Here is a 20,206-nt window from a genome sequence, read left to right as displayed (position 1 = left end):
GAAGGTGGGGTCCCAGGCCTGGTAGCCTCCTCATTTACTGGATCACCACTCGGAAACCCCAGCCTTGGCTTCCCTTTTCCCCAAATGCTGGTGCCACCTGCCTTTTTGCCCCAGGTCCCTGTTGTCCCTGGAGGGCGGGTCTCATGTTTCTCATGGTGTCCTTGATAGTCCAAGGGACCTACCATCCTGTCCTCTCTCAGGCCACATTCTGATTCCTCCCCTTGTGTCTCCCTTCCCAACAGCAAAAGACTTCATTCGGAACCTGATGGAGAAAGACCCAAATAAAAGATACACATGTGAGCAGGCAGCTCGGCACCCATGGTAAGAAAAATCACCCACGAGCAAGACCACACCGGCTGATGCCTTCCCAGAGTCAGCTTCTGTGGCTGGTCTTCAGTGTGGAAGCCGCGGGTGAAGCTGGCATCTCCTCTGGCCAGTGGCTTTCCTCCTTTCCCCAAACCACCACCTGAGGACACAGTCTTCTGAAAGCACCAATAGATAACTGTAGCTTTTTCACTTTCTGTGAAGTATTTTAGGACCATTTTTTATTGAAGGCCATTCCCCAAGGAGTGGAATTTTATTCCTTGAGCTTATTACTTGGTCGGAAAGTGAACTGAAGTTATGTGTTCTTTTCATTTGAAGATGCTTTTGCAATGAGTGTTTCTTCAACCCCAGAGGGATGAATTGGTAGTTGCTGGCATCCTGGTCTGCGTTTGCAGCAGTGGCTCTGAGGTCACCTTGGTTTTGTGCCGCGTACTAGGTTTGAACCCAGCGACTTTGGGTCGATACTTCTCTGAGCCTGAATTTTCTCATCTTTAAAGTGGGAATAACAATGCCCCATTTCAGGGCTGATGTAAGCGTGATAGAGATCGTGTGTGCATGTAAGGTGTTTATCCTGTCCGGTGTGTAGCAAGTGTGTTATTAAGCTATTCTTATTAAAGCGTCATAAGAGTTCCCCGGCGGCTCAATGGGTTAAGGATCCGGCATTGTCACTGCTGTGGCTTGGGTTGCTGCTGTGGTGTGAGTTTGATCCCTGGCCCCAGAACTCTTGTATGCTGTGGGTACAGCGCCCCCCCCCCCCCAAAAGGCACCATGAACCTCTACTTTGAAACAAAGGCCAGGATTAGTAAAACAGCCTTGAATTGATTTCAGGAGAAATCTGCCCCCAGCAAGCCCTCTAGAACAGTCTCCTTGTTTATTCCACCAATTCCTGCAGCATTTTCTTCTGATCTCATGTGCTGGTTAACCTTCCAAAGGGGACCGGCCTAAGATCCTTTTGTGACCCAGTTTCAGAGCATTTTAATAAGAAGAACTGTTATTTATTGAGAATCTGTGATGTTCCAGGCACGGTGCTAATTGCATGAAAATATTCTCTCATTTTCTTTCCTTTACAATAATCCTGTAAAGTAGATTTTTGTCTTCATTTCAGAGATAAGGAAATAGATTTAAAAAGATGAAGAAACTTAGCCAACAGGACACAGCTGCCTAACAGCAAAGCCAGAACTGTTTCCAGGCAGGACTGTCAGATTCCCAAATGATGCTCTTGACTGATGGGCTGACAGGAGAAGGAACAGGGAGGGAAGGGGTTTTCTGAATAAGGAGGCAGTTCTGTTTGTATATCATCCTGATTTTTTTTTTTTTTCTTTTTACGGCTGCACCCATAGCATATGGACGTTCCTGGGCCAGGGTTTGAATAGGAGCTGCTGCTGAGGCCTACGCCACAGCCACACCAGATCCAAGCCACATCTATGATCTGCGCCTGGAAACTACAGATCCTTAACCCAGTGAGCAAGGCCAGGGATTCGACCGGCATCCTCACGGACACTACATAGTGTTCTTAACTGCTGAGCCACAACGGGAACTCCCTTATCCTATATGTATTTTTTTTTTTGTCTTTTTGCCTTTTCTTGGGCCGCTCCCACAGCATATGGAGGTTCCCAGGCTAGGGGTCTAATCGGAGCTGTAGCCACCAGCCTACGCCAGAGCCACAGCAACGCAGGATCCGAGCCGTGTCTGTGACCTACACCACAGCTCACGGCAACGCCGGATCCTTAACCCACTGAGCAAGGGCAGGGACCGAACCCGCAACCTCATGGTTCCTAGTCGGATTCGTTAACCAGTACGCCACGACGAAAACTCCCTCCTATATGTATTTTTTTAATAAGTCGCCTTAGATAGTAGGTCTGAGTATGTGACAATGAAGACATTAACATCCTCTTATTTTATAAACCGTAGGCTTTTACAGCTGTATGACTTCTTTTCCTTCAGCTCTATGGAGGTGTAATTGACATATGATGCTGTGTAAGTTTAAGGCATAGAGCATAATAACTTGGCATTTATTCTATTGAAAAATGACTTCCACAGTAGGTTTCCTTAACATCCATTGCCTGATGTAGTTATAAATTTTTTTTTTTCCTTGCGATGAGACCTTTCAGGACTCCTCTCAGTGACTTTCAGATACGCCATAAAGCAGCGTTAACCACTGTCGGCATGTGTGCCTTGCATCCCCGGCACTTATTTATACAGGTCGGGATTTTCAGGTTATCTTTTGCAGAAAAGGACCTCAAGAGAGAGAGTGTGATTGCTTCCTAGAGCTTGTTCACTGACCCAGCCTCGCTCTGTGGAAGGCAGGAAGGAGGCCAGTTAAACTCTAGTCTCTTCTTCACTGGATGTTTTTGAAAAAACAGAGAAGGCGGAGGTCGGTTTTACTGGGGGGCCTGGCACAGGTGCAGGGTGGGCTCAGAATCAGGAAGGACTTGACGGAGCTGCCAGCCTCATACTGTGAGAAGGCCGTCACCAGACCCTCCAGGGACAGGCGGGGATTCTGGGCTGGGCAAGCTTAAATTGCCCACCCATCCACAGGGCAACAGAATTTGATAGAACTGGAGTGAGAGTGAACCCAGAAGAAAGGGACAGATGAGACTAACAGTGGAACCAGGGAGTTTCCATTGTTTCTCAGCAGGTTAAGCACCGGCATTGTCTCCATAAGGACACAGGTTCGATCCTTGGCCTCCCTCCATGGGTTAAGATTGGCATTGTTGCAAGCTGTGGTGTAGGTCACAGATGCAATTCAGATCTGGCGTTGCTGTGGCTGTGGCGGAGGCTGGTGGCTGTAGCTCCATTTCGAACCCTAGCCTGGGAACTTCCATGTGCTACAGATGTGACTGTAAAAAGAAAAACAAATGCAGAGTTCTGGAGCGAGCTCTGACATGGCCTGGTGGGTTCAAGTCCTGAACTCAGGCTGTGCCGTGTGGACCTGCATCTTACCCCTTGGGCCTCCTGTGTAGGATCCTGAATAACAGTAATACATAGCCCATAGAGATTTGCTTTTTTTCCTTTTTTTTTTTTTTAATGGGCATATCCATGGCATATGGAAGTTCCTGGTGCTGGGATTGAATCCAGGCTGCACCTGCAACCTGAGCTGCTGCAGGTGGATTCTTAATCCACTGGGCCACAGCAGGAACTCCATCCTTTAGGGATTTTCAAGGCACTGAATGAGGTAGCCCATGTAAAGAAGTAGGTCTCATCATTTCCGGTCTATACGAGTTGCCCCATTACTTCCGGGCTGCACTAAGGAATTTGTACTTTTCCCTTGGGGCAGTGGGGGCCCCTGATGGGTTTTAAGCAGGGTGGTCAGATTTGCATTTTTGAAAGCTCAGCCAGGCAGCAGGTGAGGAGATGAGGCGTTGGGAATGGAGCCTGGGAGGGTGGCAGAAATGGCAGCCCTGAGGTGGAGAGAAGGCAGGTTCACAGAAAGATGAGGTGGCTGGTCCAGCGTCACAGGGATGGAGAGAGGCTGAGACGGTCCAGGGGCGGGGAAGCTCTAGGTCCCGGGCAGACCTGTGGGAGGGGTGAGGCAAAGAGAGGGCGCTGAGGTCGACCCCAGTTTTCCTGTTTAAGGGGACAGAGAACAGGAAGGAGCTGCAAGTCATCTGGATGCAGATCTCGGGCGGGCGCTTTGCTGAATGCGTCTGGAGCTCAGGTTGAGCCAGGGAAGAAATTTCAGGGTCATCAGCCTGGGTCACATTAAGATGTATGGGCACGCGAGCTGCACCAGTAAATGCCTCCTGACTTCAGAGGTGGTTTTGTCCCCCATCATTTTAAAATTTTCACTGCGTGTTTCAGAATTCCCAGGAAGTCAGAAAACGATCAAAGTAAATGCTAGTAGTGTCACTGAAACATCCCCATTGCCTGCCTTTATGAAACACTTGTGTCATGTGTGTAAAACAGCCCGGGCATTTTGAAAAGAGGGAGTTGCTTGAGCTTGCAGAGAGCAAGGCGTGGCTTTCCCAGCATCGCTGCTGTCTGGAGGCTGTGGGGTCCAGTCCTGGGAAGACCCCCAAAAATCCCCACCTCTTACTGTGCACTTGCTCTTCCAGCACAGCCAAGGCCACCCAGGGCTATGCCTCCTCTTAGCCTCGAAACAGACCACTCCCTCGGCACCCAGCCCCTCTCAAAGCTGTCCTTGTAGGGAGCCGTCGGCCTGTCTCACCACGTTTCCCCAGACCTGTCCCGGTGGATGGTAGGGGACCAACAGGCTGCTGGCTGCTGGCCGAAGAGCAGGCAATGGCCAGAGGCGGGTTGAGACCCAGTCCTAGTTACAAGGAAGCGTCTTCCTGGGGGTTGTTTATCTCGTTTGGATTTTCTGCCCCCCTCCTCCAGTTTCAGTGACACTCTGGGCATCAGCATCCGGAGCAGGTCCAGGCAGCATCTGCAGCCCTCTCCTCAGTGGTCATGGAGAGCCCCCACCTCCCCAGCTGGGGTGACCCCAGGAATGAGGAGGAGGGTCCCAGGAGTTTGGGACACACGCCAGGCATCCCCAGGCCTGTCTTGAGCAAGTGGCTAGAAAAACACATAACAGACCTGCACGGGTAGAACAGATTGTGTACAAAACACAAAAATACTGAAAGGCAAGGGGAGGGGTTCGATGGTCTGTGTGGAGAAGGGAGAGCCAGGCGGGTCTGATGGAGCGGATGTGATTTATACAAATGCCACCTCTGTTTTTATTTTTATTTATTATTATTATTATTTTGTCTTTTTAGGCCGCACCTGCAGCATATGGAGGTTTCCAGGCTAGAGGTCCCATTGGACCTGTAGCCACCGGCCTACACCACAGCCACAGCAACTCGAGATCCGAGCCGCATCTTCAACCTACACCACAGCTCACGGCAATGCTGGATCCTTAACCCACTGATTGAGGCCAGGGATCAAACTCACGTCCTCATGGATGCTAGTCGGGTTCGTTAACTGCTAAGCCAAGATGGGAACTCCTCATCTCCGTTTGTAGAGGCAAAAAGCAGGAAGCAAGAGAAAAAGTCGGAGACCTGGATGAAATGGGGGTGCCCACAGCTTTGCGTGCGGGTGTGTGTGTGTGTGTGTGTGTGTGTGTGTGTGTGTGTACATGTGTGTACAGATGCAGGAGGAACTTCTGTATCAGAGGCATTGCTCAGTTCCTAGGACAATCAGGGTGACAACCAAAGTCCCTTCCAGTTCTCAGATTCCATGTCTCTGGTTCTGTGGGTGAGTGGTACTGAAGTTGGGAGCATCCCCGTGAACTTGCTGGCGGCTGTGGTGCCCATTGGAGGAAGGTCATGAGCTGCCAGAGGAGCCATCGTGGCTCCACCTCTAAGAAGTGTGCTTACCAGGGGCCTCTGGGCCGCCATGTGCCCTGCTCAGTTCCTACCCAGCGCCTCAGATCCTGGGACTCTGGGAAGCAAGACATTCTGAGAATAACTGAAAGTGTGCATTTTCCTCCCATCTCAGCTGTGCTCACCCACGGAGAAGGGAGTTCCCCCCTGCTGCCAACACACACAGCCCTGCCCTGGCTTGTTTGGTTTGGAGCGGGCTGTGCCCTGTGGCTCTGCTCAGGCCCCAGGAACTCATTCTTCTCCCACTTCTACCCCCTGGTTTCCAAGAAGGAACTGGCCACCGACGAGGTGGCGTTGGCATCCTCTTCCGGGGGTATAGCCTCTACCAAAGGCACAGCAGGAAACGCTCCCGGGGAAAAGGCTTAATGTTGACGATGTCCTCGGCCCTGCGCCTCCTTCCTCGGTGGTTTGGGTGGATTTGCACATTCGGATGTTTCTATTCACTGATGTGTGTCTGGGGAAAGAGGGCCATTGGCACTTGTTGGCAGAGCAACCTGGCTGGCTTTGCTCCTCTTGGAGCGTCCTTTTAGCTGTATATTTTCAGCCCTGCTGGGCGGGGGGGGGGGGGGGGGGGGCGAGTCTATTTAAGGGGTCTTGCTCCGAGCTGGGAATATCAGACTGTGTTCTAAACTTGGGCCCAGCCTGGCACAGACTCACCTTCCAGCCCATCCTCCATGTTTTCAATTCGAAAAGGAAAGGCTGGTGGTGGGAACGTATTTTTATTCAGGGACGGTTTCTTGAGTAAGCCCTGAGCTTGTTGCTTTTATGTCCCCAAGCCATTGGACGCAGCATCTGTGTCCCGCCTGGTCTGTGTCCAGGGCCGCCTGGGCCGGGGACAGGCTCCCTCACTGACCAGTCACCGTCCAGCCGGAAGGGATGGTCAGTGTCTGCCCCTAACGTTTCCCTGAGATCCAAGAAATTCTCTCTCAGCATCAGACATCAGCTTCCAAGTGAAGAGCTTGGTGCTAAAGGAAAGAGGTGGTGATGGATTCAAGCCCAGAAAAGACTGAGCTTGAGCAAAACACGGCTTCCTGGGAAACTGTGGAGGAGGCCAAGGGGTTGAGTGTGGCAGGACGACGGTGCTGAGGGCGAAGAGTGAGCTGGAGGGCCCTCCAGGTCATCAGTGGGACTGGAGGCGAGGGAGGTGTAGGAACAGCTTGGAGAGGGCGGGAGGGAAGGCGGGCTGGGAAGAGAGGGGTGTGAAGCGGTGTCGCAGAGCAGGGAGAGGGAGGAAAAGGATGAGGGCCTCTGAGGACAGGCGGGGAGGAGGTAACGGCCTCCTGCTAATCCCAGCTGAGGTCCAGCACAAACTAAAGGAAAGATGGCCCAGCGACCCGAGGGAATGCGGTGGGATGCGGTCCATGCAGTTCAGAGAAGTTTTCTAGGAAGTGCAGGAGCAGGTGTACCAAGCACACCTGCTGAGGCTGGGAACTCTGTCCCTGAGCCCAGGGGAGGTGAGGGGCGCTGGGGGTGGGCGAGGGGAACACAGCAGGGCTGAGCTCGGTCACGATAGAGCCAGAAGGGAGCGGTGGGCCTAGGGATGCCAGAGGGAGGGGCCGGGGGAGGAGGCTGGCAGGGAGACCTTGGTAAGACCCTAGTGGTCTGACCAGGCAGGGGACACTCTTGAGGCCTCAGAGATGAGGCAAATGGGAGCTGGGGGAGGAGCAGGGGAGGGAAACTGAGTTCAGAGTGCATTGTCATTGTGGATACTGATGTCGCCGGAATTGGGGTCAAAAGGGAAGATGCGGGAGCCCAGGTAGAGGTGTCCACAGAGAAGGTGCTGAACCATCCCGGAGGGGGTGCAGGGTCTGGAGGTGGGACAGGGCCTGCAGTGCCGTGGGGGTGGATCGCAGATGTTCAGACAAGAGCCATGGGGTGAAATAAACACCTGGAGGGACAGTGACGGGCCACCCTCTCAGCAAACCTGGGGCAGGGGACAGGATTCGGCTTCCCCAGGAAAGCAGCTTGGGACCCAGTGTCAGAGCTCACCCCCCTCCCCTGCCCCCAAAGAAGCCCTCTTAAAGAAGCATCTTCCCGTCTGTTTCAGGATCGCAGGTGACACAGCCCTTAGCAAAAACATCCACGAGTCCGTCAGTGCCCAGATCCGGAAGAACTTCGCCAAAAGCAAGTGGAGAGTAAGTCCTGCGTTTCCCACGACCCCAGTGAACTGAAACACTCCCACGAAACGTGCCCTGCAGTTTGAGCAGTTCCCCCGGACCCTCTCCCAAACAATTGTGCTAATTTTAACCGAGAAGGATGACGTCTTGAGGAGAGCATGGTGGTGAGAGGGGATCAAGTGTGTGATTTCACATTCCCCTCTGGGGTCCCAGCATAGCAGTCCTGCCAGCTCTTCCTGCTTTGCTGTTTCTTAAGAGCAGAATCCCTGTTGTCTTCCTTCGCTTTGCTGGAACGTTGAAGCATCGACTTCCTTTAAAGTGATATAAAAAGGGGGTAAAAAACAAAAACCCCAGGAAATCTGAGTTGAACCCATCCATCCAGTAGGGTACAAATGTGATGGATTTAAGCCATTACCTGAACCTTCTGTTCTAACCAGCATGGATAATTAAGAGCTGGCTGCTTTTCCACGAGAACTAACAGTGAGCGACTATGCCACTGACCTAGTTTATTCACAGGAAATGCTATTATTTAGGAAAAAGCTCCAATAATCGGAAAAGCAAGACTCTTCAAATATCGTACTTTAAGATACTATGTTAATATAATCTGGCTTTTAGTCTAGACAGCACTTCTCAAATTATGGAGAGAATTGGTTTACATTTATTCCGTATTCTACAGTATTATGTCAGAAGAGAAATATTCTTTTAATCTCCAAAGTGTATTTGGCTGGGTGGGGAGAGGGTTGAATGATGAGCATACTTTTAGAAGAAAGGGAAGCCTCAGTTTCCTTTCTAGAGTATCATGAGAACGCTGTAAGACGTCTGCACTGCTTAGGGCAACAGGAGAAATCATGATCTGAGTCTTTCCTAATCATTGGGGCTATTTTGTCTGCTTTTTGCCTTTCTTGAATTTCAGCAAGCGTTTAATGCCACGGCCGTCGTGAGACACATGCGGAAACTCCATCTTGGCAGCAGCCTGGACAGTTCAAATGCAAGTGTATCGGGCAGCCTCAGTTTGGCCAGCCAAAAAGATTGTGCGTATGTAGCAAAATCAGAACTTTTCAACCGGCTTTTGGGACAAATCAGGGGCGGTGGGGGGGCGGGAACACTTCTTTACTGAGTACCTACCATTTGTCAGACTCTTTTTTTCTTCTTTTTTTTTTTTTTCTTTTTTGGTCACCCCAAGGCATATGAAATCCCAGGCCAGGGATCAGATCCCAGCTGTCCTGGCTGCAGCAACATCAGATCCTTTGAACCCCCTGTGCCGGGCTGCGGATGGAACCTGCATCCTGGTGCTGCAGGGACACCTCTGATCCTGTTTTGCCACAGCGGGAACTCCTGAAAGGCTCTTTCAATACCTGATGCCATGTAATACGCCTAACAATCCTGGAGCACTATTTTTGCAAAATATTTTTTCAAATTGAATTATTTAATATTTATACCACCATAGGTATGATTACATCCATTTGCAGATGAGACACCTGTGACTCAAGTTGCACGGAGCCCCAGGTGTGCGGTCAAGAGCCCGACACGCTCAGATCAGCACCTCACTTTGCTTTGCCTCCTGTGCGTCACCCTTAGGGATGAGAGAGGGAGGGCGGAGACTCACGACAGCCTGATCTGGTCGATGTTTACTAGATTTTTTTTTTGATGATGATTGTTCCGGCTATTGGTATGAAATGCGTTGCCCTGTGATCAAAGGGACAGCACCAGTGTTTCGCTGTCCTTCATCTTTGGAGGAATATCGTGCTGCTGAGGATGCTCTCGCAGCTCCCTCGTGTCTCTCTCCCACCCCCCGGTTGGCAGGTTTATCTTAATCTCACGGGAGGTTCCCCCCCCCCCGGCCCCCGCACTGCAGAGCCGTGGCCTTGATCGGCCTCATAAGGCCCCATCTCCATGTCACTGAGACCCTGCAGCTTGCTCTCATGATGGGCATCGCACTCCTTCCTCTTTGCCCCCAAAAAGGGTTCCTGTCTTCTTTAAACAGTCCTCCCATCTCATCCCAGAACATCCAGCCCTTAAGTTTCCCCAGGAAATGTCCATGAGCCACGAGCATCCCCTGAATCAACCGCATGTCGCTTTAGACCCAGATTTACATTTCAGGGCAAATCCTTTCTGCCCTCCGGTCAACGGAAACCCCACTATCTGTCATTAACAAATGACTCAGCCGTTCCCTGGTGGCTCATGGGTTAAGGATCCAGCGTTGTTACTGCTATGGTGTGGCTTCAGTCCCTAGCTTGGAAACTTCGGTGTGCCATGGGCGCAGCCAAAAGGGACAAAAATAAAAGATTCAGGAGCTCCTGTAGGAGCTCAGTGGTAATGAACTCGACTAGTATCCGTAAGGATTCAGGTTCAATCCCTGGCCTCGTTCAGTGGGTTGGGTATCCAGAGTTGCCATGAGCTGTGGTGTAGGTTGCAAATTCAGCTCGGATCCCGAGTTGCTGTGGCTGTGGTGTAGCCCAGCAGCTGTAGCTCTGATTCAGCCCCTAGCCTGGGAACTTCCCTATAAAGCAAAAAAAAAAGAAGAAGAAGAAGAAGAAGATTCAGACAGTGGCTCTAACAACAAAGCCATCTGAGGAGTTGACTTTATGAACGTCCGTACGTGAACCTGCCAAGTTCACGGTGGCAGGGCGGGAGTGTGCACCACTACAGCTCAGAGGTAGGCTCTCCCGACATCACGGCATTCCGACACCAGCATATCTGCGGGGGGGTTGTTGGACGTGCAGCCTGTGAGGAGTTGTTCTAGGCCAGGGGGTTGCTGCATTCACACAGGAGCCGGTCAGCAGCCCCATTCCAGTCGGCTCGCTGTCCCAAAGGCTTCTTGACACGCCAAGCTGGGGTCAGAAGGGGTATCACATTCTTTATTCACTCTTAAAATCCCCGTTTCACAGCGCTGTTGGAAGAAATAAATATTTCCAGAGTTCCCTTTGTGGCTTAATGGTAACAAACCAGACTAATATCCATGAGGACGTGGGTTCGATCCCTGGCCTCGCTCAGTGGGTTAACCATCTGATGTTACCGTGAGCTGCCATGAAAGTCAAAGGCAAGGCTCAGAGCTGGTGTGGCTGTGGCTGTGGTGTAGGCCTGCCGCTGTAGCTCCGATTAGACCTCTCGCCTGGGAACTTCCATATACTGCGTATGCAGGGTCCCCCCCAAAGAAAAGAAAAGAAAAGAAATATACATTTTCTATAAGGACAGCATGTATTCAAAACCTAGCTGAGTACCTTGTACATAATAAGTGCTCAATACATGGAGCCTGTCATGTTACGGTGGGTCACCCACGGTGCCTCCAAATACAAAGCAGTTATCCTTATAAGGAAACGGGGAGGGAAGACGAGACCAAGGATTTGGATGCGTAGCAAATGTTTCCTATGAGTCGGTGAAACTTTAGAGTCGAGTGCATAAAGCCTTGGCCCTGCTCCTCACCGCCGTGAACCCTGGCAGCAAGAACAGGAAGTGTGTAAATCCTTCTGAGCTTTGAACCCCTTGTGTCCACTGTCCCCCTGCAGGTCGGGCACCCTCCACGCTCTGTAGTTTCATGTCCTCCTCGTCGGGGGTCTCAGGAGCGGGAGCGGATCGAAGACCCAGGCCCACCACTGTGACGACGGTGCACTCTGGAAGCAAGTGACTGGCCCCCGGAGGTGGGGCCCAAGGGGCGGGGCCAGGGAAGGAGGCGCCCCCGGGGGCCCCCAGCGCCACCAGCCCCTCCAGAGCGATCCCACCTTGCATGGTGTGCCTCCCTGCACAGGACTGGAAGACGGCGGGTTTTTTTATGGCCATATTTTATACTGCAATTCTGAAGTGTTCATTTCTCACAAACTGTACTGACTCAAGGGAGCTGATTTAATAGGATCTGGTGCTGTACAAAGGAATCTTGCAAAGCTCTAGCGGGACGGACCTTCGGAGTCCTATGCCCAAGCCCTGTCATTTCCGCTCTTCTCAGTAGAGGGAACCGTCTATGTTGTATTTTTTCATTCATGACAAAAAAAAAAAAAGGTTTCAACTGGATTATTTAAGTATCGGTAAATATTGTGCATTAGGATTTTTTTTCTCTTTTTAGAAATAACGTCCTCTCGAGCTAGACTTCATAGTTCCGTGACCTATCTCTTTGGCTTGGCGCTAGTGGAATTTTATGTTCAACTTGAAGGGATTTTTTTTTTTTTCCTCCAGAGGAAATGTAAGACTATTTTTTAAAATATTCAAAGAAGAGGAGCGTTGGAGAATCCGTCTCTGAGGGGAAGACTTGACTTCAATTCCTTCTCTTTCTCTGCCCTTCTTCCTTGGAAGGGCCGCTCTTGGAGAAGACAGCCTTTTGTAGACGTGTCTTCTCCCCGGGGTGGGGGGCAAGGGGCTGGGGGAGGACGCCTGCAGAAAACCTCTCCTGGCAGCTCCTCCAGCAAACCCCTCACCAACTGGAGACCCTCTGGGCCTCTTGCCATCAGCCCATCAGCAGTCAGAAGTTAAGCCTGCTCCCCCAAGATGAAAGGCTAGACTTGCTGGGAAGGAAATGCCCCCCCCCATACACACAGCCCCCCAGCAGAGATTTAAGAGCCTCCCTGACAGAAGGAGCAAGACGCCATTTGGTTTGGAGTGAATTTCCCACACAGCTCTCATTTGTCACGAGGGGGGTGACGCGTGAAAGCCCTGCTCTCAGCTCTGCGGTTTGCAAATGGACCTCTCTGTTTTTAACAAATGCATTTCTAATCTTAACCCTGAAACTGGCCTCTAGCTCACATAAGTTGTTTCTGCACACATTTAGCCCGTTCTTAGAGGAGAGTGATCCGGGGAGGAAAGGGACATGGCCTCGGAGAAGCCTCCAGTTATCCGGGGTGCTGAGGAGAGGTGACTTGCCCAGCAGGCAGGACACTGGCCACTGCAGGGATGGCCAGAGACCACCCCAAGTCAGGCCCAGCTGGGGCTGAAAGCCATCCCTCTGACCGAGGGGATCCAGAAACCAAAGACCTCTGATGGTGGGGTCAGCAGAGGTCCCACTCTGCCTGGACTGAGAGCTCTCCTGGAATGTAGGCCTTTGAAACAGGCAATGGCCCAGGCACACCAGCCGCATTGTTCACCCACCTGGTGGTTTGGTGTGAGGGATAGAGCAAGCATTAGAGCGAGCATTGCATGAAACCCAGGGAAAGCCTCTTTTCCAGGAGCTTCAAGGATGCTCTCGTGTAGAGGCAAGCAGATGGCCCCAAAGGCGCACTTGCAAAAGCCCTCCCTTGGCCCTTTTGCCCATGCTGTGCCCTGAGTCTGCATCTGCACAGTCGGCCTCAGGCCTGCGCTGTGTCTCTGTATGTCTACCTGATGGCCCAGCAACTTTCCTGGCTGTTGTCCTCACACCTTTCTCCCACTGTTGACCAGACTTGGTGGATTCTGTCAGTCCGGCCGTCTTTGTCACTCCCACAGCTTTGCCTCGGTCCAGGCCAAATGTCCAGTGAAGGCCCCCTCAACACACACACATACACACACTCACAATCACACACACAGGGTTATTAGGCTCAGCAGCTCCCTTCTGCCTCTCTTTAGGACAGCAGTGCAGGTGTGCATAAGAGCAGCTAGGAAGACAGGCATCTGGTCGACCCCGTGTCCACATGCCTCAGGGGCCCTCAGCCTCTTTTGACAGTTGACAGGAAGCCCATTTAGCATCTGCCACTCTTGCATCCAGAGTGAAAATCAAGCTATTACTCTTCAAAATCTGTAAAAATCCTTGAAAAGTAGACCCAGTCAAGAAGCAAGCGTTGCCGGAGTTGGATATGCATCAATCACCCGTCTTCAGGAGGACAGGGGCAGAAAAATTACAGAGAGTATCAGGAAACGAACATGTCTCTCCAAGGGACTTATTAGAATGTTGCTTATTTACTAACAAGTGTATTGGAAGATTGGAGTTTCTTCAGTGTGAGGAAACAAGCCATTAGATGTTATGGGGGAGGAGGGGTAATTCGCCCGAATTTGATGCTTAGGATGTGTGCCTGAATAGTTATCAGCTCCTTGCACTGTGTGCTATCGCTGTGCACGGTCCTTTGCCCTTGGAAAGCAATGGCTAAAGCCACATTTGTGGGTGATTCGATTATTTTCTGGAGCTGATGTGTGGGGTGCATGTTCTCGCAATTAAATTTTGAAAGTACGTCTCCCCTGGAAAGTGCAGAAGACAGGGCTGGTTGCAGGTGCCTCTGTGCGGTTTGGATCAGCTCTTGGCCATGCTTGGCCTGTAACATGTCAGGTCTCAAGAACATGGTATGAGGACATTGTGACTGATTTCAGTCCAAACATACACTGTTGAACTTGACATCAGGTGAATGTCTGGATGCCACTAGCCTTAGGTGCTTTGCCGTTGTTTTAGGAAGAGGAGTGAACAGTTCCCACGTGGAAGAACTTTCGCTCTGTTGAGAAAGCCTTGGTGACAAAAGAACGGAGGTTCCCTTTCAACTGTATTTGGTATCTTTTACGCGTTGATCACAACATGGGAAGAGAACTCAGAATGTGCTTTTTGGTAGCGCCTGCCAAGTGGAGTGGCAGAGTCCTAGGACCCTCACTGATGTCACATTTCACCAACAGAAGCTGAACATTTCACACGGGCACCCAGCTTACGTGCGCCCTCCAGTCCATTGTGTGAGGCTGAAGCTGAGGGCGGACCATGGGCTTCATCCCTTCCTTCTTTCCCTCTCCTTTTGGTCTCGTCACCTTCTCAGAGCAAGCAGGTAGTTTTTCCTGTTTGAAACAGTGTCCTCCGATCATCTGTCCCTCACTGGCGTGTCTGTCCCTCCCTCGAGTCCCTGATCTCCATCCCGTCAGGCAGACCATCAGAGAGGCTAGCACCTGCCGGAGACAGTGAGTGTGTGCCCACACGTGGCCCCACCAGACCAGCAGCTTACACCCTTAACCAGGGGACCCTGGAGGCTGGCCTCCCGCAGCGAGCACATGGGGGTCTGCCGTGTTGGGCCGGGTGAAGGCAGCTAGAGCTGAGAGGGGCGGGGCGTGCCCACGTGACATGCACACAACCCCTGAAGACCTTTGAGCGGATGCCCAGACAGATGGACAGCAACTCCAGGGCGGCACGTGGCTATTACAGGAGGCACTTTCCACCACCTCCTACTGCCCCTGAATCCATAGGAGGATAGAAAAGCTAATGACACCTTAGTGTTTCCTTTTTAAAGGAAAGAACTATGCAGAAAACAGTCCCCCCCCCAAAAAAAAAAACCCTAAAAAATCAAGCATGGCTTAGTATTCTTGATCGTGGCAGTGATTCCAGTGGTATCTAAAACTTCTCTTCAGGAGCAGGGAGAAGCCTCCCCTTGGCACGGGGGCTTATGACGTTTGAGAAGATCCCACTCTGCAGCTAGCTCTTAGCATAGCATCCAGGGAACTGGGCAGTCAGGCTCAAGGCTCAACAGGCAAGACTCTGGCATTTAGGAAGCGTGAACTAATGACAGGCATTTGGTGTATGACCCTCAGACTCAGTTTACCTGCCCAGCACTAAACTCATCCTGCCCTTTCTCCTCCTTGGGGGTCCAGCATATCCTGGGTGGATTGTGGGTGCGAGGGTGGGACTCCTCCCTTTCGAACAAAGGCCGAAAACACCAAGGACAAAGGAAGGGAACCCAAGTGACCCCTCCTAAAATGGAGGGGTGACCCCTCTCTCTGGAGGAGTGACAGCTGAATCTGATAAGCAACATGGGGTTTGACAATTTTAAACAAAAGACCATATCCCAGTGGAGATAACTCAGCATTTTAATTAAGGCTTTGGAGCCTGGGGGCCGGTGTCGATTCTTCACCCTGGAGAAACTGCCCTGGAAGCATTGCTCTGGGGCTGGAGGCAGGAGAAAGAGGTCATGGCCACTGTACTTCTCCCGTAAGACTCTCAACTTCACAGGATACCCACAAGCTCATGCTGGGTTTCCTCTGGAGGTGAGAAGGCACAGCAAGGTCCAGCAAGGGCAGCTCCTCCCATATCCATAAACAGAAATGAGATGTACTCTTTCCCTGGGTGGCACAGTCCTTCTGGCAAAAGAAATGAAGTCCTCCAAGTCTTCTGATGCACGAAACCTTTGCATGTTCTTCTGAAACAGCACTGCTTCCCTGTTCTGTCCACTCACACTCTGCAAAGTTGGCCTTTTCCTTAAACACATTCCAGACCAAACACTGTTCAGTTTGTTTTTTTAAAAAATTGTATATACCTGTATGTAACCTACCACTCTCTTAAGGGGCACCTGGTCCTAGGGTGGGGCTGCAAGTGTACCTGGCACTGACCAAAAAGTGTTCCAGTTCTTTGGTTTTCAGGGTTGAAGATGTTGAGATAGGAAAGGCGAATTGGGCAGATTTCTAAAAGGAGGGCTTGTTTCCTGGAGATGCCAAGAAAACTAGTCAGCAGGTGAGACAGCTTGGAAACCTCTACGTCGGCCAGCAGGCAGGGAGGAGAAGAGGAAGACAGAGCCCTAAGCCCTCTTCAGCCCCAACCTTCATTGTGGTCCCAGTGCATCGCCATCTGAAGCCCAGGTGTGGGCACAGGAGCCCAGCCCCACTGTGAAGTCGGCCCTGCATGCTGGCCACAGCCTGGCCTGCCTCCTGCTCTGCACCAACGGGAAGGAATGTCAGCCCTTCCCACCTTCCCTGCCACCTGAGCAGGAGCCACTGGGCTTGTGGCTTCGGGGGCCTCCGCTTCTGCAAACCCAAAGGCTGTGCATTTGGCAGCCAACCGTGCAGCATGTGGCTGCCAGGTCTGGTTTCGTGGACAAAATGTGGAATGGCTTCTCAGCGTCTGTATCTCTCTACACCAAAGGGATTAACTAGCGCATTTCCCCCTTTGTACTAATGCCGCTTCTGCATTCGCCATATCCATTTTTAACCTTTTGGTCTCCAGGGAACTTCTCATATGATGATTATGTCTTCTGATGATTTACCAACTCATTTTACTTTGAGGTGATTTTATTTTCTTATGGACAGGAAAAAAAGAAAATGAAAGGAGTCTTTGAGGCTTTAATCATAGAGATAAGACATCACCAGGGACTCAAAAGCCCCAAACACCTGATAAATTAAGGAAAACCTTAATCTGGACAGACTGAGGTCCCCGGGGACCCTAGAGGTAGCCTTGCACTTAGGGGAGCAGAAGCACTGGGGCAGGGCTGACAGCCTGGCTTTTGACATGTTACAAAAGCAAAAACATTTTGACTGGAACAAAAAGGCTGCTTGCTGCAACACTGCAGCAGCGCCTTTGTTTTGAAAGACAGGCAGCATGTTTCAAAGGACATTTATCTTAGCCCCATGTTCAGATTGGAAGATAAAAGGTATATTCTGTCCAGAATAAAATTTGGAATAATTTCTAAATTGGCTCTGGTCACCATACATAATGGCATAGCCCTTCTTGCAGCTCTCCTAACAGTGAGCACATTTTCCAAAAGCTTACATCGTTGAACCCAGGAATGTCCCTGTGTCTCTTATTACCAGGCTTGCAATTGGTTCACTTTTTCCGTAAAAACATGCTTGTCCAAAAGAAGGGAAACTACATTTATTCCATGCATGTAATAAACTCTGCAAGAAGTTTACCCCACATAGGTTTGCGGCACTGCAAAATTGTTAACGGGCCTGTGTAGCAAATGATTCTCTGCCTTGACAATCATGTACACATATCAAGATTTCTATCATAATGATAATGAGATTGATGACTTCTTGTTTTCCTCCAATAAAGACAATTAATCACCTTCAGAAGTATGTGGTTTGTTTCCTCCATAAAAAGATGTGGTGTTTCAATAACGCTCTCTTCCTAAAGTTTGAATTTGAAGGAAGGAGTTTGAATTGAGTCCCTAGAAACTCTTAAGTTCCCCTAAATACTTCATGTCACCAGCCCAGTGGGCAGGAATGCCAGGGATTGGGACAGGGTGGGAACCCCTTGGAGTTGAGGTGTGTGGTGGGTGCCCAGGCTCCCTCTTACCTTTGCTGCTGCAGAAGGTGGCTGGAGTTGGGCCCAGGAACGCAGCACTCACTCGATATTCTTGCGTTGTTCAGAGGAAAAGCCAACACTGGTTTCCAGGAAGACCTCTCTGAGTAGTACATGCCCACGCACATCCATTGCTTTGGCACCGCCTTAGAATTTTCAGTGCTCAAGGGAAGATTCTTTCTCAAGCAGAAGGCTGAGTGCTGTCGGGGGTTTGGTTTGGTTTGATTTGGTTCGGTTGGAGGAGGATGTTAAAGCTCACAGCTCATCAGACATATTGTGAGGATTAGGTCTGATGACCAGATAATTCTTCCAATCAAAGTAGTAAGTTTTGTAGAGGGAAACATTGAATTGGATGTGGCTTTGTAAAAATGAAGAATTAACACCATGCCACACAGCTGATATCTAGTGAAAACAGCAGGGGCCTTGGTGGAAAGACGTGAGCCCCAAAGAGACAGGGTATGTATACACCATCTGCCCTCTTATGTCTAAGTTCTTTCCTTGCTGATATGGCTTCTCTCAACCCAGGCCTTACTTGGGAGGTAGATCATAGCAAAGGAATCATACAGTGGGTGTCTACGTGACATTGTTAATGCAGACTTCAGCAACCCAAACACTTCCGAAAACTGTTTGTAAGGATTCGTCAAAGAGAGGGCTCACCAGCTGTGACTGAAAATTTAGCCAAAGCAAAGGCCCAGACGTCTAAAATTGATCCTAACAGGAAGTTTGTATTTACTGGGGCCTTAGCGTTGAAATGTTTGAGGTCACATTTTCTCAGTCACATTTCTCCAGGCTGGCACTTCTAGCCCTCGAACTTGGACTGAACCTCCCTGTGGCTCCAAAAATGTTCAACGCACGCTGAAATTCACACCCAAATTTATTAGACTTTTCAGATGAAGTTTGGTCTCTTGGGATGTTCTGTCATTGGCCATAACACATTTAAGGGGTTGATAATACAAGAGTTAAATGAAAGCCTTCCTCCTTGCAGTTCACATCCAGAAAAGAACCATACCTGACACAGCAGGCTGAGAGCTTGATAACAAAAAGGGATACAAATCATGTGAACTCAAACTCTTCCAGATTCTCCTGGCTCTCCATGCCCCCTAGGAGGACAATTATAACAAAATTCTATTCCACAAAGAACGTTTCTAAAAACAAAATGTCCTCAATTCACAGGCATACCAAGCCATTTGGCTGGACCATTTGTGGTCTTGGGGATATATACGTACTTAGCTGTGCCAGTGTTCTCCAGTTCAAGAAAGACCTAGAAAAAGGAACCTTTTTTTTTTTACGTATTTGATCGCAAAATCTGTGTTGACCCCCCAGAATATGTAACCCTCAAAAGAGCACTCCAGCTACCTGATCTCTTCATAGCAGAGTGTGTGTGTCTATGTGTGCACGTTGTTATCTCGAAACAATGGAACACCCTGCTATTTTATCAGCAAATCAGGTTGATTCAGGAGCAGCAAAGACTTGCAGTTCAGGACACACAGGTATGGCAAACCACATGTAAAGCAAAGGGGAGGAAACTTATAGTGGAGGAGGGATGTTTAGAGGGGATGTTATAAACAAAAAGTCCATTGAAGGAAACTGGGAGTTAGAAGGGTAGCAGCTTCCCATTGGCTGAGTTGTAACAGTCACTCATTGGCTGAGCTGTTGCCAGGCAGGGAGAAAATCTTTCTTCCTCCTGCTGGTGGTAGCAGAGTCACTTCCCAGGGGAAATGCAAAGGACGCCTCTTCCTGTTGGGATTTGTATTGATGGCCAAGGGTATGTGCATGAGAGCTCCCCCTTCTCCCCTCCTGACTCCACTGCAGCGAAGCTTTCTTTTGTGTTGTTTGTTTGGTTAGTTGATTGGGTTTGTTTATTGTTTTTTGGCTTTTTTCTTTTTTCTTTCCTTTGGTTTCTTTTTTGGCCACCTCACAGCATATGGAGTTCCCAGGCCAGGGATCAGATCTGAGCTGCAGTTGTGACCTAGGCCACAGCAGCAGCAACTCAGGATCCTCAACCTACCATGTCAGGCCAGGGATTGAACCTGCGTCCCCTCCCAAGATGCCACTGATCCCGTTGCAGCACAGCAGGAACTCCTCCATTGCAGCGAGATTTCCCTTTGTTGATTTTCATTGTGCACCCACCATGCAAGGGCTTGCAGCCGAGGGGACTAGTGATGGGGGCTGATTTCCAGTCCACACCCTCCATGCCAAAGCATGCACCGTGGCACAGGGGAAAAGGTGCTTCTTTATACATCTGCTTTGGACAGAGGTGCCATATAAGGGGACTGCTTGTTTGTGTGTGTCCCACAGACCTGGGAGTACTGGGCTGTGAGCCGTGGGACAACTGTAACTTTTCTCAGATTTTCAAGGCTGGAGGGAGCTTCCAGCTGAGAGTGCTTGTTATGAGGTCCCAGGCTCCAGGGAGAGTTCCCATGGCCTCTTTTGTTTAGGGATGTGAGAGGAGGAGAGAAGCATTACCTTCCAGAAGCCATCACTAAGGCTTGGGATATTGAAAAGCACTT

General features: G+C 50.3%; 1 protein-coding gene across 2 annotated transcripts in view; it reads left to right on the top strand.

The window, feature by feature from the left end:
- CAMK1D (calcium/calmodulin dependent protein kinase ID) overlaps nucleotides 1-17,464 on the top strand; it is a 441,976-nt gene extending 424,512 nt beyond the window's left edge. The window contains exons 8-11 of one of the 2 annotated variants that reach the window (XM_047754537.1): nucleotides 243-321; nucleotides 7,696-7,783; nucleotides 8,679-8,796; nucleotides 11,272-17,464. In XM_047754537.1, coding sequence (XP_047610493.1) covers nucleotides 243-321; nucleotides 7,696-7,783; nucleotides 8,679-8,796; nucleotides 11,272-11,390 — 404 coding nt within the window. In that variant the 3' untranslated portion in view covers nucleotides 11,391-17,464. Of the gene's footprint in view, nucleotides 1-242; nucleotides 322-7,695; nucleotides 7,784-8,678; nucleotides 8,801-11,271 lie in introns of both variants that reach the window. The other variant, XM_047754538.1, reaches the window with a different exon arrangement.
- The last annotated feature ends 2,742 nt before the right edge of the window (nucleotides 17,465-20,206 follow it).

This window comes from Phacochoerus africanus, chromosome 12, assembly GCF_016906955.1.
Source record: "Phacochoerus africanus isolate WHEZ1 chromosome 12, ROS_Pafr_v1, whole genome shotgun sequence".
Taxonomy (NCBI): Eukaryota; Metazoa; Chordata; class Mammalia; order Artiodactyla; family Suidae; genus Phacochoerus; species Phacochoerus africanus.
Note: the sequence above shows the minus strand (reverse complement) of the source record. Positions and strands in the feature narration are given on the sequence as shown.